The following is a 16,801-nucleotide window of genomic DNA, read 5'->3' on the forward strand; positions in this document are numbered from 1 at the left end:
CTGAAGATCTGTTGGTAGATGGGATGGACTGACTGTCCCCACTGACTACAACCTTTTTTCCCCCTCCTCTCCTCTGAAGATCTGTTGGTAGATGGGATGGACTGACTGTCCCCACAACCTTTTCCCCCTCCTCTCCTCTGAAGATCTGTTGGTAGATGGGATGGACTCACTGTCCCCACAACCTTTTTCCCCCCTCCTCTCCTCTGAAGATCTGTTGGTAGATGGGATGGACTGACTGTCCCCACAACCTTTTTTCCCCCTCCTCTCCTCTGAAGATCTGTTGGTAGATGGGATGGACTGACTGTCCCCACAACCTTTTTCCCCCTCCTCTCCTCTGAAGATCTGTTGGTAGATGGGATGGACTGACTGTCCCCACTGACTACAACCTTTTTCCCCCTCCTCTCCTCTGAAGATCTGTTGGTAGATGGGATGGACTGACTGTCCCCACTGACTACAACCTTTTTTTCCCCCTCCTCTCCTCTGAAGATCTGTTGGTAGATGGGATGGACTGACTGTCCCCACTGACTACAACCTTTTTTCCCCCTCCTCTCCTCTGAAGATCTGTTGGTAGATGGGATGGACTGACTGTCCCCACAACCTTTTTTCCCCCTCCTCTCCTCTGAAGATCTGTTGGTAGATGGGATGGACTGACTGTCCCCACAACCTTTTTTCCCCCCTCCTCTCCTCTGAAGATCTGTTGGTAGATGGGATGGACTGACTGTCCCCACAACCTTTTTTCCCCCTCCTCTCCTCTGAAGATCTGTTGGTAGATGGGATGGACTGACTGTCCCCACAACCTTTTCCCCCTCCTCTCCTCTGAAGATCTGTTGGTAGATGGGATGGACTCACTGTCCCCACAACCTTTTTCCCCCCTCCTCTCCTCTGAAGATCTGTTGGTAGATGGGATGGACTGACTGTCCCCACAACCTTTTTTCCCCCTCCTCTCCTCTGAAGAGCTGTTGGTAGATGGGATGGACTGACTGTCCCCACAACCTTTTTCCCCCTCCTCTCCTCTGAAGATCTCTTGGTAGATGGGATGGACTGACTGTCCCCACAACCTTTTTTCCCCCCTCCTCTTCTCTGAAGAGCTGTTGGTAGATGGGATGGACTGACTGTCCCCACAACCTTTTTTCCCCCTCCTCTCCTCTGAAGATCTGTTGGTAGATGGGATGGACTGACTGTCCCCACAACCTTTTTTCCCCCTCCTCTCCTCTGAAGATCTGTTGGTAGATGGGATGGACTGACTGTCCCCACAACCTTTTTCCCCCTCCTCTCCTCTGAAGATCTGTTGGTAGATGGGATGGACTGACTGTCCCCACAACCTTTTTCCCCCTCCTCTCCTCTGAAGATCTGTTGGTAGATGGGATGGACTGACTGTCCCCACAACCTTTTTTCCCCCTCCTCTCCTCTGAAGATCTGTTGGTAGATGGGATGGACTGACTGTCCCCACAACCTTTTTCCCCCCTCCTCTCCTCTGAAGATCTGTTGGTAGATGGGATGGACTGACTGTCCCCACAACCTTTTTTCCCCCTCCTCTCCTCTGAAGATCTGTTGGTAGATGGGATGGACTGACTGTCCCCACAACCTTTTTTCCCCCTCCTCTCCTCTGAAGATCTGTTGGTAGATGGGATGGACTGACTGTCCCCACAACCTTTTTTCCCCCTCCTCTCCTCTGAAGATCTGTTGGTAGATGGGATGGACTGACTGTCCCCACAACCTTTTTTCCCCCCTCCTCTCCGCTGAAGAGCTGTTGGTAGATGGGATGGACTGACTGTCCCCACAACCTTTTTTCCCCCTCCTCTCCTCTGAAGATCTGTTGGTAGATGGGATGGACTGACTGTCCCCACAACCTTTTTTCCCCCTCCTCTCCTCTGAAGATCTGTTGGTAGATGGGATGGACTGACTGTCCCCACAACCTTTTTTCCCCCTCCTCTCCTCTGAAGATCTGTTGGTAGATGGGATGGACTGACTGTCCCCACAACCTTTTCCCCCTCCTCTCCTCTGAAGATCTGTTGGTAGATGGGATGGACTCACTGTCCCCACAACCTTTTTCCCCCCTCCTCTCCTCTGAAGATCTGTTGGTAGATGGGATGGACTGACTGTCCCCACAACCTTTTTTCCCCCTCCTCTCCTCTGAAGAGCTGTTGGTAGATGGGATGGACTGACTGTCCCCACAACCTTTTTCCCCCTCCTCTCCTCTGAAGATCTCTTGGTAGATGGGATGGACTGACTGTCCCCACAACCTTTTTTCCCCCCTCCTCTTCTCTGAAGAGCTGTTGGTAGATGGGATGGACTGACTGTCCCCACAACCTTTTTTCCCCCTCCTCTCCTCTGAAGATCTGTTGGTAGATGGGATGGACTGACTGTCCCCACAACCTTTTTTCCCCCTCCTCTCCTCTGAAGATCTGTTGGTAGATGGGATGGACTGACTGTCCCCACAACCTTTTTTCCCCCTCCTCTCCTCTGAAGATCTGTTGGTAGATGGGATGGACTGACTGTCCCCACAACCTTTTTCCCCCCTCCTCTCCTCTGAAGATCTGTTGGTAGATGGGATGGACTGACTGTCCCCACAACCTTTTTTCCCCCTCCTCTCCTCTGAAGATCTGTTGGTAGATGGGATGGACTGACTGTCCCCACAACCTTTTTCCCCCCTCCTCTCCTCTGAAGATCTGTTGGTAGATGGGATGGACTGACTGTCCCCACAACCTTTTTTCCCCCTCCTCTCCTCTGAAGATCTGTTGGTAGATGGGATGGACTGACTGTCCCCACAACCTTTTTTCCCCCTCCTCTCCTCTGAAGATCTGTTGGTAGATGGGATGGACTGACTGTCCCCACAACCTTTTTTCCCCCTCCTCTCCTCTGAAGATCTGTTGGTAGATGGGATGGACTGACTGTCCCCACAACCTTTTTTCCCCCCTCCTCTCCTCTGAAGAGCTGTTGGTAGATGGGATGGACTGACTGTCCCCACAACCTTTTTTCCCCCTCCTCTCCTCTGAAGATCTGTTGGTAGATGGGATGGACTGACTGTCCCCACAACCTTTTTTCCCCCTCCTCTCCTCTGAAGATCTGTTGGTAGATGGGATGGACTGACTGTCCCCACAACCTTTTTTCCCCCTCCTCTCCTCTGAAGATCTGTTGGTAGATGGGATGGACTGACTGTCCCCACAACCTTTTTCCCCCCTCCTCTCCTCTGAAGATCTGTTGGTAGATGGGATGGACTGACTGTCCCCACAACCTTTTTCCCCCTCCTCTCCTCTGAAGATCTGTTGGTAGATGGGATGGACTGACTGTCCCCACAACCTTTTTCCCCCTCCAGACGGTATTTCATTTGTTTTATAGTAGGTGAAGATTTACACCATGTTGGTTTATAGTGTTTAGTTGTAGGTGAAGATTTACACCATGTTGGTTTATAGTGTTTAGTTGTAGGTGAAGATTTACACCATGTTGGTTTATAGTGTTTAGTTGTAGGTGAAGATTTACACCATGTTGGTTTATAGTGTTTAGTTGTAGGTGAAGATTTACACCATGTTGGTTTATAGTGTTTAGTTGTAGGTGAAGATTTACACCATGTTGGTTTATAGTGTTTAGTTGTAGGTGAAGATTTACACCATGTTGGTTTATAGTGTTTAGTTGTAGGTGAAGATTTACACCATGTTGGTTTATAGTGTTTAGTTGTAGGTGAAGATTTACACCATGTTGGTTTATAGTGTTTAGTTGTAGGTGAAGATTTACACCATGTTGGTTTATAGTGTTTAGTTGTAGGTGAAGATTTACACCATGTTGGTTTATAGTGTTTAGTTGTAGGTGAAGATTTACACCATGTTGGTTTATAGTGTTTAGTTGTAGGTGAAGATTTACACCATGTTGGTTTATAGTGTTTAGTTGTAGGTGAAGATTTACACCATGTTGGTTTATAGTGTTTAGTTGTAGGTGAAGATTTACACCATGTTGGTTTATAGTGTTTAGTTGTAGGTGAAGATTTACACCATGTTGGTTTATAGTGTTTAGTTGTAGGTGAAGATTTACACCATGTTGGTTTATAGTGTTTAGTTGTAGGTGAAGATTTACACCATGTTGGTTTATAGTGTTTAGTTGTAGGTGAAGATTTACACCATGTTGGTTTATAGTGTTTAGTTGTAGGTGAAGATTTACACCATGTTGGTTTATAGTGTTTAGTTGTAGGTGAAGATTTACACCATGTTGGTTTATAGTGTTTAGTTGTAGGTGAAGATTTACACCATGTTGGTTTATAGTGTTTAGTTGTAGGTGAAGATTTACACCATGTTGGTTTATAGTGTTTAGTTGTAGGTGAAGATTTACACCATGTTGGTTTATAGTGTTTAGTTGTAGGTGAAGATTTACACCATGTTGGTTTATAGTGTTTAGTTGTAGGTGAAGATTTACACCATGTTGGTTTATAGTGTTTAGTTGTAGGTGAAGATTTACACCATGTTGGTTTATAGTGTTTAGTTGTAGGTGAAGATTTACACCATGTTGGTTTATAGTGTTTAGTTGTAGGTGAAGATTTACACCATGTTGGTTTATAGTGTTTAGTTGTAGGTGAAGATTTACACCATGTTGGTTTATAGTGTTTAGTTGTAGGTGAAGATTTACACCATGTTGGTTTATAGTGTTTAGTTGTAGGTGAAGATTTACACCATGTTGGTTTATAGTGTTTAGTTGTAGGTGAAGATTTACACCATGTTGGTTTATAGTGTTTAGTTGTAGGTGAAGATTTACACCATGTTGGTTTATAGTGTTTAGTTGTAGGTGAAGATTTACACCATGTTGGTTTATAGTGTTTAGTTGTAGGTGAAGATTTACACCATGTTGGTTTATAGTGTTTAGTTGTAGGTGAAGATTTACACCATGTTGGTTTATAGTGTTTAGTTGTAGGTGAAGATTTACACCATGTTGGTTTATAGTGTTTAGTTGTAGGTGAAGATTTACACCATGTTGGTTTATAGTGTTTAGTTGTAGGTGAAGATTTACACCATGTTGGTTTATAGTGTTTAGTTGTAGGTGAAGATTTACACCATGTTGGTTTATAGTGTTTAGTTGTAGGTGAAGATTTACACCATGTTGGTTTATAGTGTTTAGTTGTAGGTGAAGATTTACACCATGTTGGTTTATAGTGTTTAGTTGTAGGTGAAGATTTACACCATGTTGGTTTATAGTGTTTAGTTGTAGGTGAAGATTTACACCATGTTGGTTTATAGTGTTTAGTTGTAGGTGAAGATTTACACCATGTTGGTTTATAGTGTTTAGTTGTAGGTGAAGATTTACACCATGTTGGTTTATAGTGTTTAGTTGTAGGTGAAGATTTACACCATGTTGGTTTATAGTGTTTAGTTGTAGGTGAAGATTTACACCATGTTGGTTTATAGTGTTTAGTTGTAGGTGAAGATTTACACCATGTTGGTTTATAGTGTTTAGTTGTAGGTGAAGATTTACACCATGTTGGTTTATAGTGTTTAGTTGTAGGTGAAGATTTACACCATGTTGGTTTATAGTGTTTAGTTGTAGGTGAAGATTTACACCATGTTGGTTTATAGTGTTTAGTTGTAGGTGAAGATTTACACCATGTTGGTTTATAGTGTTTAGTTGTAGGTGAAGATTTACACCATGTTGGTTTATAGTGTTTAGTTGTAGGTGAAGATTTACACCATGTTGGTTTATAGTGTTTAGTTGTAGGTGAAGATTTACACCATGTTGGTTTATAGTGTTTAGTTGTAGGTGAAGATTTACACCATGTTGGTTTATAGTGTTTAGTTGTAGGTGAAGATTTACACCATGTTGGTTTATAGTGTTTAGTTGTAGGTGAAGATTTACACCATGTTGGTTTATAGTGTTTAGTTGTAGGTGAAGATTTACACCATGTTGGTTTATAGTGTTTAGTTGTAGGTGAAGATTTACACCATGTTGGTTTATAGTGTTTAGTTGTAGGTGAAGATTTACACCATGTTGGTTTATAGTGTTTAGTTGTAGGTGAAGATTTACACCATGTTGGTTTATAGTGTTTAGTTGTAGGTGAAGATTTACACCATGTTGGTTTATAGTGTTTAGTTGTAGGTGAAGATTTACACCATGTTGGTTTATAGTGTTTAGTTGTAGGTGAAGATTTACACCATGTTGGTTTATAGTGTTTAGTTGTAGGTGAAGATTTACACCATGTTGGTTTATAGTGTTTAGTTGTAGGTGAAGATTTACACCATGTTGGTTTATAGTGTTTAGTTGTAGGTGAAGATTTACACCATGTTGGTTTATAGTGTTTAGTTGTAGGTGAAGATTTACACCATGTTGGTTTATAGTGTTTAGTTGTAGGTGAAGATTTACACCATGTTGGTTTATAGTGTTTAGTTGTAGGTGAAGATTTACACCATGTTGGTTTATAGTGTTTAGTTGTAGGTGAAGATTTACACCATGTTGGTTTATAGTGTTTAGTTGTAGGTGAAGATTTACACCATGTTGGTTTATAGTGTTTAGTTGTAGGTGAAGATTTACACCATGTTGGTTTATAGTGTTTAGTTGTAGGTGAAGATTTACACCATGTTGGTTTATAGTGTTTAGTTGTAGGTGAAGATTTACACCATGTTGGTTTATAGTGTTTAGTTGTAGGTGAAGATTTACACCATGTTGGTTTATAGTGTTTAGTTGTAGGTGAAGATTTACACCATGTTGGTTTATAGTGTTTAGTTGTAGGTGAAGATTTACACCATGTTGGTTTATAGTGTTTAGTTGTAGGTGAAGATTTACACCATGTTGGTTTATAGTGTTTAGTTGTAGGTGAAGATTTACACCATGTTGGTTTATAGTGTTTAGTTGTAGGTGAAGATTTACACCATGTTGGTTTATAGTGTTTAGTTGTAGGTGAAGATTTACACCATGTTGGTTTATAGTGTTTAGTTGTAGGTGAAGATTTACACCATGTTGGTTTATAGTGTTTAGTTGTAGGTGAAGATTTACACCATGTTGGTTTATAGTGTTTAGTTGTAGGTGAAGATTTACACCATGTTGGTTTATAGTGTTTAGTTGTAGGTGAAGATTTACACCATGTTGGTTTATAGTGTTTAGTTGTAGGTGAAGATTTACACCATGTTGGTTTATAGTGTTTAGTTGTAGGTGAAGATTTACACCATGTTGGTTTATAGTGTTTAGTTGTAGGTGAAGATTTACACCATGTTGGTTTATAGTGTTTAGTTGTAGGTGAAGATTTACACCATGTTGGTTTATAGTGTTTAGTTGTAGGTGAAGATTTACACCATGTTGGTTTATAGTGTTTAGTTGTAGGTGAAGATTTACACCATGTTGGTTTATAGTGTTTAGTTGTAGGTGAAGATTTACACCATGTTGGTTTATAGTGTTTAGTTGTAGGTGAAGATTTACACCATGTTGGTTTATAGTGTTTAGTTGTAGGTGAAGATTTACACCATGTTGGTTTATAGTGTTTAGTTGTAGGTGAAGATTTACACCATGTTGGTTTATAGTGTTTAGTTGTAGGTGAAGATTTACACCATGTTGGTTTATAGTGTTTAGTTGTAGGTGAAGATTTACACCATGTTGGTTTATAGTGTTTAGTTGTAGGTGAAGATTTACACCATGTTGGTTTATAGTGTTTAGTTGTAGGTGAAGATTTACACCATGTTGGTTTATAGTGTTTAGTTGTAGGTGAAGATTTACACCATGTTGGTTTATAGTGTTTAGTTGTAGGTGAAGATTTACACCATGTTGGTTTATAGTGTTTAGTTGTAGGTGAAGATTTACACCATGTTGGTTTATAGTGTTTAGTTGTAGGTGAAGATTTACACCATGTTGGTTTATAGTGTTTAGTTGTAGGTGAAGATTTACACCATGTTGGTTTATAGTGTTTAGTTGTAGGTGAAGATTTACACCATGTTGGTTTATAGTGTTTAGTTGTAGGTGAAGATTTACACCATGTTGGTTTATAGTGTTTAGTTGTAGGTGAAGATTTACACCATGTTGGTTTATAGTGTTTAGTTGTAGGTGAAGATTTACACCATGTTGGTTTATAGTGTTTAGTTGTAGGTGAAGATTACACCATGTTGGTTTATAGTGTTTAGTTGTAGGTGAAGATTTACACCATGTTGGTTTATAGTGTTTAGTTGTAGGTGAAGATTTACACCATGTTGGTTTATAGTGTTTAGTTGTAGGTGAAGATTTACACCATGTTGGTTTATAGTGTTTAGTTGTAGGTGAAGATTTACACCATGTTGGTTTATAGTGTTTAGTTGTAGGTGAAGATTTACACCATGTTGGTTTATAGTGTTTAGTTGTAGGTGAAGATTTACACCATGTTGGTTTATAGTGTTTAGTTGTAGGTGAAGATTTACACCATGTTGGTTTATAGTGTTTAGTTGTAGGTGAAGATTTACACCATGTTGGTTTATAGTGTTTAGTTGTAGGTGAAGATTTACACCATGTTGGTTTATAGTGTTTAGTTGTAGGTGAAGATTTACACCATGTTGGTTTATAGTGTTTAGTTGTAGGTGAAGATTTACACCATGTTGGTTTATAGTGTTTAGTTGTAGGTGAAGATTTACACCATGTTGGTTTATAGTGTTTAGTTGTAGGTGAAGATTTACACCATGTTGGTTTATAGTGTTTAGTTGTAGGTGAAGATTTACACCATGTTGGTTTATAGTGTTTAGTTGTAGGTGAAGATTTACACCATGTTGGTTTATAGTGTTTAGTTGTAGGTGAAGATTTACACCATGTTGGTTTATAGTGTTTAGTTGTAGGTGAAGATTTACACCATGTTGGTTTATAGTGTTTAGTTGTAGGTGAAGATTTACACCATGTTGGTTTATAGTGTTTAGTTGTAGGTGAAGATTTACACCATGTTGGTTTATAGTGTTTAGTTGTAGGTGAAGATTTACACCATGTTGGTTTATAGTGTTTAGTTGTAGGTGAAGATTTACACCATGTTGGTTTATAGTGTTTAGTTGTAGGTGAAGATTTACACCATGTTGGTTTATAGTGTTTAGTTGTAGGTGAAGATTTACACCATGTTGGTTTATAGTGTTTAGTTGTAGGTGAAGATTTACACCATGTTGGTTTATAGTGTTTAGTTGTAGGTGAAGATTTACACCATGTTGGTTTATAGTGTTTAGTTGTAGGTGAAGATTTACACCATGTTGGTTTATAGTGTTTAGTTGTAGGTGAAGATTTACACCATGTTGGTTTATAGTGTTTAGTTGTAGGTGAAGATTTACACCATGTTGGTTTATAGTGTTTAGTTGTAGGTGAAGATTTACACCATGTTGGTTTATAGTGTTTAGTTGTAGGTGAAGATTTACACCATGTTGGTTTATAGTGTTTAGTTGTAGGTGAAGATTTACACCATGTTGGTTTATAGTGTTTAGTTGTAGGTGAAGATTTACACCATGTTGGTTTATAGTGTTTAGTTGTAGGTGAAGATTTACACCATGTTGGTTTATAGTGTTTAGTTGTAGGTGAAGATTTACACCATGTTGGTTTATAGTGTTTAGTTGTAGGTGAAGATTTACACCATGTTGGTTTATAGTGTTTAGTTGTAGGTGAAGATTTACACCATGTTGGTTTATAGTGTTTAGTTGTAGGTGAAGATTTACACCATGTTGGTTTATAGTGTTTAGTTGTAGGTGAAGATTTACACCATGTTGGTTTATAGTGTTTAGTTGTAGGTGAAGATTTACACCATGTTGGTTTATAGTGTTTAGTTGTAGGTGAAGATTTACACCATGTTGGTTTATAGTGTTTAGTTGTAGGTGAAGATTTACACCATGTTGGTTTATAGTGTTTAGTTGTAGGTGAAGATTTACACCATGTTGGTTTATAGTGTTTAGTTGTAGGTGAAGATTTACACCATGTTGGTTTATAGTGTTTAGTTGTAGGTGAAGATTTACACCATGTTGGTTTATAGTGTTTAGTTGTAGGTGAAGATTTACACCATGTTGGTTTATAGTGTTTAGTTGTAGGTGAAGATTTACACCATGTTGGTTTATAGTGTTTAGTTGTAGGTGAAGATTTACACCATGTTTTGGTTTATAGTGTTTAGTTGTAGGTGAAGATTTACACCATGTTGGTTTATAGTGTTTAGTTGTAGGTGAAGATTTACACCATGTTGGTTTATAGTGTTTAGTTGTAGGTGAAGATTTACACCATGTTGGTTTATAGTGTTTAGTTGTAGGTGAAGATTTACACCATGTTGGTTTATAGTGTTTAGTTGTAGGTGAAGATTTACACCATGTTGGTTTATAGTGTTTAGTTGTAGGTGAAGATTTACACCATGTTGGTTTATAGTGTTTAGTTGTAGGTGAAGATTTACACCATGTTGGTTTATAGTGTTTAGTTGTAGGTGAAGATTTACACCATGTTGGTTTATAGTGTTTAGTTGTAGGTGAAGATTTACACCATGTTGGTTTATAGTGTTTAGTTGTAGGTGAAGATTTACACCATGTTGGTTTATAGTGTTTAGTTGTAGGTGAAGATTTACACCATGTTGGTTTATAGTGTTTAGTTGTAGGTGAAGATTTACACCATGTTGGTTTATAGTGTTTAGTTGTAGGTGAAGATTTACACCATGTTGGTTTATAGTGTTTAGTTGTAGGTGAAGATTTACACCATGTTGGTTTATAGTGTTTAGTTGTAGGTGAAGATTTACACCATGTTGGTTTATAGTGTTTAGTTGTAGGTGAAGATTTACACCATGTTGGTTTATAGTGTTTAGTTGTAGGTGAAGATTTACACCATGTTGGTTTATAGTGTTTAGTTGTAGGTGAAGATTTACACCATGTTGGTTTATAGTGTTTAGTTGTAGGTGAAGATTTACACCATGTTGGTTTATAGTGTTTAGTTGTAGGTGAAGATTTACACCATGTTGGTTTATAGTGTTTAGTTGTAGGTGAAGATTTACACCATGTTGGTTTATAGTGTTTAGTTGTAGGTGAAGATTTACACCATGTTGGTTTATAGTGTTTAGTTGTAGGTGAAGATTTACACCATGTTGGTTTATAGTGTTTAGTTGTAGGTGAAGATTTACACCATGTTGGTTTATAGTGTTTAGTTGTAGGTGAAGATTTACACCATGTTGGTTTATAGTGTTTAGTTGTAGGTGAAGATTTACACCATGTTGGTTTATAGTGTTTAGTTGTAGGTGAAGATTTACACCATGTTGGTTTATAGTGTTTAGTTGTAGGTGAAGATTTACACCATGTTGGTTTATAGTGTTTAGTTGTAGGTGAAGATTTACACCATGTTGGTTTATAGTGTTTAGTTGTAGGTGAAGATTTACACCATGTTGGTTTATAGTGTTTAGTTGTAGGTGAAGATTTACACCATGTTGGTTTATAGTGTTTAGTTGTAGGTGAAGATTTACACCATGTTGGTTTATAGTGTTTAGTTGTAGGTGAAGATTTACACCATGTTGGTTTATAGTGTTTAGTTGTAGGTGAAGATTTACACCATGTTGGTTTATAGTGTTTAGTTGTAGGTGAAGATTTACACCATGTTGGTTTATAGTGTTTAGTTGTAGGTGAAGATTTACACCATGTTGGTTTATAGTGTTTAGTTGTAGGTGAAGATTTACACCATGTTGGTTTATAGTGTTTAGTTGTAGGTGAAGATTTACACCATGTTGGTTTATAGTGTTTAGTTGTAGGTGAAGATTTACACCATGTTGGTTTATAGTGTTTAGTTGTAGGTGAAGATTTACACCATGTTGGTTTATAGTGTTTAGTTGTAGGTGAAGATTTACACCATGTTGGTTTATAGTGTTTAGTTGTAGGTGAAGATTTACACCATGTTGGTTTATAGTGTTTAGTTGTAGGTGAAGATTTACACCATGTTGGTTTATAGTGTTTAGTTGTAGGTGAAGATTTACACCATGTTGGTTTATAGTGTTTAGTTGTAGGTGAAGATTTACACCATGTTGGTTTATAGTGTTTAGTTGTAGGTGAAGATTTACACCATGTTGGTTTATAGTGTTTAGTTGTAGGTGAAGATTTACTGACATTACCGATAATGTTTATAACAATCTGATTGTATGAATGAGACCGGTTTTACACATGTATTTATTGCGTGACTGAGGTCAGTTGGTTTCCCTCAGTCATTTACCGGGCGGGACAATATTTTTTATGCCCGAGGTACGGGACATTTACAAGTGAATGTAAGATATTATTGTGATGATCATTTATGTTGGTAATACAACCAATGCATAAACAGTTGTTTTGAAGTTATTTCTAATGTTTTGAAGGGTTTATGGAACAATTATTTTCCTTTCTGACTCCTACAAAAGCGACTCTGTACTGCAAAAGGTAGTCAGCTGACGGCCCTGTATTACAGAAGGTAGTCAGCTGACGGCCCTGTACTACAGAAGGTAGTCAGCTGACGGCCCTGTATTACAGAAGGTAGTCAGCTGACGGCCCTGTATTACAGAAGGTAGTCAGCTGACGACTCTGTATTACAGAAGGTAGTCAGCTGACGGCCCTGTACTACAGAAGGTAGTCAGCTGACGGCCCTGTATTACAGAAGGTAGTCAGCTGACGGCCCTGTATTACAGAAGGTAGTCAGCTGACGGCCCTGTACTACAGAAGGTAGTCAGCTGACGGCCCTGTATTACAGAAGGTAGTCAGCTGACGGCCCTGTATTACAGAAGGTAGTCAGCTGACGACTCTGTATTACAGAAGGTAGTCAGCTGACGACTCTGTATTACAGAAGGTAGTCAGCTGACGGCCCTGTACTACAGAAGGTAGTCAGCACATTGCAGCTAAGTTTATACTGCCACCTGCTGGCATGAAATAGTGATGAATAAACAATTACTTCTTAACATTCAGATCACCGTATTCTACAAGGTCCCAACCCACATTTCTGCTCCCATGGAACAGTTGTTGTGTGTTTGTGTGTGGGGGGGGGGGGGGGGGGGGGACGACATCTAGGATTTGATACCAGTAACCCTCCAGTTGCCAGCTCATTTCCCACCAGATCTTCCCCATCAGACCTGGTATTCAAACTGGCAACGGGTTGCTGGCTTGCTCCTAACTGCTAGACGACCAATACCAATGCTTAGAGAGTTTTCTAGAATAAATCAAGAATGCAAAATAGCACACAATCAAACTGTTGCATTGATGACGGCCTAGTTGACCATCCTGTTTGTTAGTATGTATTCATTCACTCACGTCAGATAGGTCCCTCTGAGGTTGACGCCCAACATGAGGTCCACTTTCTTCATGGGTGTCTCCAGGGTTCCCGTCAGATTAATGGCACTGGCATTGTTCACCAGGATATCAATACCTGGATACAGACATATGTTAAAAAAGGGACACTTCACTTACAAATTAAAAAGTCTTGTCAGATGTTTTCAGATCTCAAAAGTAGACTAATTTCAAGACGAAATGACGTTCAATGACATTGTTTGTGTAGATCCGCCTAAATCCACAACAAACAAAAAAAATGGAAGAGATAAGCACAGTTTAATCTCGTGGACAGATCAACGTAAACATAACTGATACGGTAGAATCTGTCAGGAAAGAACAGAATGCGTTAGCTAACAAGCAGCAGTAGTTCCAGAATTTGAGTTTTTTTTATTGTATTTGCATAAATCATGATTTCACAGGTGTTAGCATCTTTTGAATTTTGGAAGAGGGCATTCGGCCCGTAATTTGCAAAGACAGAAGGGGGAGCTCCTGGTTCTAGTGGTTCTGGTTCTCCTGGTTTCCCTTCTAACCCGAATGGACCCAGAACTTAATGGAGCAGCCCACCAATTACGCAATATTTTATGTATTTATCTAGTTAAGCCAGATGAGAACAAATTCTTATTTACAATGACCCGGGCCTACACCGGCCAAACCCTAACCCGGACGACGCTGGGCCAATTGTGCACCGCCCTATGGGATTCCCGATCACGGCCGGTTGTGATACAGCCCAGGATCGAACCAGGCTCTGTAGTGACGCTTCTAGCACTGTGATGCAGTGCCTTCCACGCTACTCGAGAGCAATACTTTAGTTCTGCGTTAACCAATATTAAACACTAATGCGCTTGGTTATTCTGTGCTTTTTCCCTTCATTTGGGGTGTAAAGTCTCATTGCTGCTCACCTCCAAACTTCTGCACGGCCTGTTCCACTGCATCGCCAATCTGCTTCTCATCTCTGACGTCTACGATACAAGGCAACGCTCTGCCTCCCAATGCCTCGACTAGCAACACGCACAGGGATAAGCAGCACGTACCAATGTACTTATTATCACATAATTCAGAAGTCAAGAAGCTCAAGAATTCCTGGTAAACTGAGAGGGACTAAATGGTGAAAAGACAGAAAGTTACATGTGGTTTAAGCCTAAAGCCAGAAAAAAGGTAAAGTCAAGCTGTACTCACTTTCTTCCGCAGCGGTGTAGATGGTTCCGGGTAGTTTGGGGTGGGCTTGTGCCGTTTTAGCAGCTATGACAACATTGGCACCATCCTTAGCAGCTTTGAGTGCGATGGCTTTCCCAATACCACGACTTGCCCCTGTAATGAACAGGGTTTGCCCAGCTAGCTTTCTGTAATTCACACACAACAAAGGAATAGGTTGTTCGGCAGGATGAGCTAGGTTCAGGAGGACTGCTGCTGCCACTACATTGTGCATTAGGTCAGGATGTAAGAAATTACAAGATAGAGCAAAAATCCATACAGAACACCTTCAGGGAGGTGGCATCATCCAATCAAGAGATAATTCCATCTTTGTCTCCTCAATTAGTGAAAGTGTAACCGACGGGCGAGGGGACGGACTGAGGTTTTACTGTTTCAAAAGCAACATGTGGAACTCTATCAAGAGTCTACCAGGGGTTGGGTTCAGTTCCATATACCTGAATTTAACACAATGAATTAATTCGATTCAAGTTGGCTGAGTGCCCGTCTGTTTGCCAAACATGAAGAAAAATTATATATATACACATAAATATATATATATATATAAATTAAAAAGGGTCTTGACAATGACAGAAAAGGAGTTGGCACGACAACACAAAGAGATTGGCTAATACTCAAGGACAGGATCACTTTGGCATAATATGACAAGAGGCCATTCATTAAAGTATGAGGTGCTGCTATCAAAGACAGGCTAAAACTGCTTCTCCAATAGAAATCCTCTGATCACAGTTGTAGGCGGTGTCATGGCGACTTTTGGCTCGCTGAACTCAGGCGTAGAAACACCTAAAAGGTCCGTCTCGCAACAGAACGGCTGGCCGTCAAAAATCAAAAGACACTCATTCGATAAAGTTTTTTTTTTACATATTAAAAAATGTCACGAGTTTGGGGGGTAATAACATGTTCAACTACTTAAGACATTGACACGAATCTAGGTTGTGCCTTTAGATTGAGAGAAAATGAACGACTAAGGATGAATTTTTCAATTATTTCACCGATTTCTCAAATCCCTGACCAGGCGTACCTGGAAGTCTCGCGATGTTGTGACCGTGGTGTGAGATAGAGGTCACTCATTGGTTGGCTGTTACACTCCGGTGACCTTTAGCCTGAATCTCCATTCCCCACATCAGGTCTTTGTGACATTTTTATTTTATTTACCTAGGCATTCACCTACATGACACAATGCCTGCTAAGTTTACAAGTTTACAACCAGTCAAAAAACTAACAAATCTAAGTCTAGCTGTTTGAAATATATAGTTACATAACTAGTAGGTACACATTGTAACGGTGATATGTACAGATGTGTGTGAAAGACAAACAGCAAAGTTTACTGACAACTCACTCACTTTCTTTATCGTAGCCAGATGACTTGCTTTTTTATTTTGTTTTTTTTTTATTTCACCTTTATTTAACCAGGTAGTCGAGTTGAGAACAAGTTCTCATTTACAACTGTTTACAAGCTAACCCTGTCTAGCTAACATTTCAACACAGTTTATGTTACAATTTCTGGACAAAATTAATTTCGCAATGCTCGTCGAAAAATGTTTCTCTTACAGCTTAGCTAATTGGTTAGAAGCAAGTAATCAACCACTTACGAAAAGCTTAAAGGAGAAAATTAGACAACTATATAGTATGTTATGTAGCCAAGAGGCTAACGTTAGCAAGCTAGCTGACGTTACTTACCCTGTGTTTTGCAACATTCTGAAACGTCTGATTTCTCTTACAGATATGTTTTTAAACGCAGAGAATGTGAACGGACGACTCAAGTCAGTTCAGAAGCAAGTCCAGTTTCCAACTTTGCTATAAAAATAAAAAACGATCCGGAAACAATGTGACCAACGGATGAAAGCAGCCGAAGTGGCCTTTACCCCAGTTAGAGATGTTCTTCTTCTTTGGTATCTTGGCGTTCGCCCATTGTGTTTGTGCATGCCGCCACCTACTGTGCGACAGTGTATGTTCAATCACGGTACATTTGTGATTCAAAAATAAAAAGAGAGAAATTCTAATAATTGCACCAACAACCAACCCTAACACCTACAGTGCCTTCGGAAAATACTCAGATCCCTTGACTTTTTCAACATTTTGTTACGTTAGCCTTATTCTAAAATGTGTCAAATACATTTTAAAAATGAGCAATCTACACACAATATTCTCATAATGACAAAGGGAAAACAGGTTTTTAGACATTTTTACCAAAACATTTCTGCAGCATTGAAGGTTCCCAAGAACAAAGTGGCCTCCATCATTCTTAAATGCAAGAAGTTGGAACCACCAAGACTTCGTAGAGCTGGTCACCAGGCCAAACTGAGCAATCGGGGGAGAAGGGCCTTGGTCAGGGAGTCAGTGACCAAGAACCCGATGGTCACTCTGATAGAGCTCCAGAGTTCCACTGTGAAGATGGG

General features: G+C 39.6%; 1 protein-coding gene across 1 annotated transcript in view; it reads right to left on the bottom strand.

The window, feature by feature from the left end:
• LOC139422650 (hydroxysteroid dehydrogenase like 2) overlaps window positions 1–16,323 on the bottom strand; it is a 32,112-nt gene extending 15,789 nt beyond the window's left edge. Inside the window, exons 1-4 of the mRNA XM_071173808.1 lie at window positions 16,083–16,323; window positions 14,370–14,533; window positions 14,093–14,191; window positions 13,176–13,290 (exon numbers count right to left, since the gene is read on the bottom strand). Of these exons, the coding sequence (XP_071029909.1) occupies window positions 13,176–13,290; window positions 14,093–14,191; window positions 14,370–14,533; window positions 16,083–16,099 (395 nt within the window). The 5' untranslated portion in view covers window positions 16,100–16,323. The remainder of the gene's footprint in view (window positions 1–13,175; window positions 13,291–14,092; window positions 14,192–14,369; window positions 14,534–16,082) is intronic.
• Window positions 16,324–16,801: the final 478 nt, after the last annotated feature.

This window comes from Oncorhynchus clarkii, chromosome 12 (genome assembly GCF_045791955.1).
Source record: "Oncorhynchus clarkii lewisi isolate Uvic-CL-2024 chromosome 12, UVic_Ocla_1.0, whole genome shotgun sequence".
NCBI lineage: Eukaryota > Metazoa > Chordata > Actinopteri > Salmoniformes > Salmonidae > Oncorhynchus > Oncorhynchus clarkii.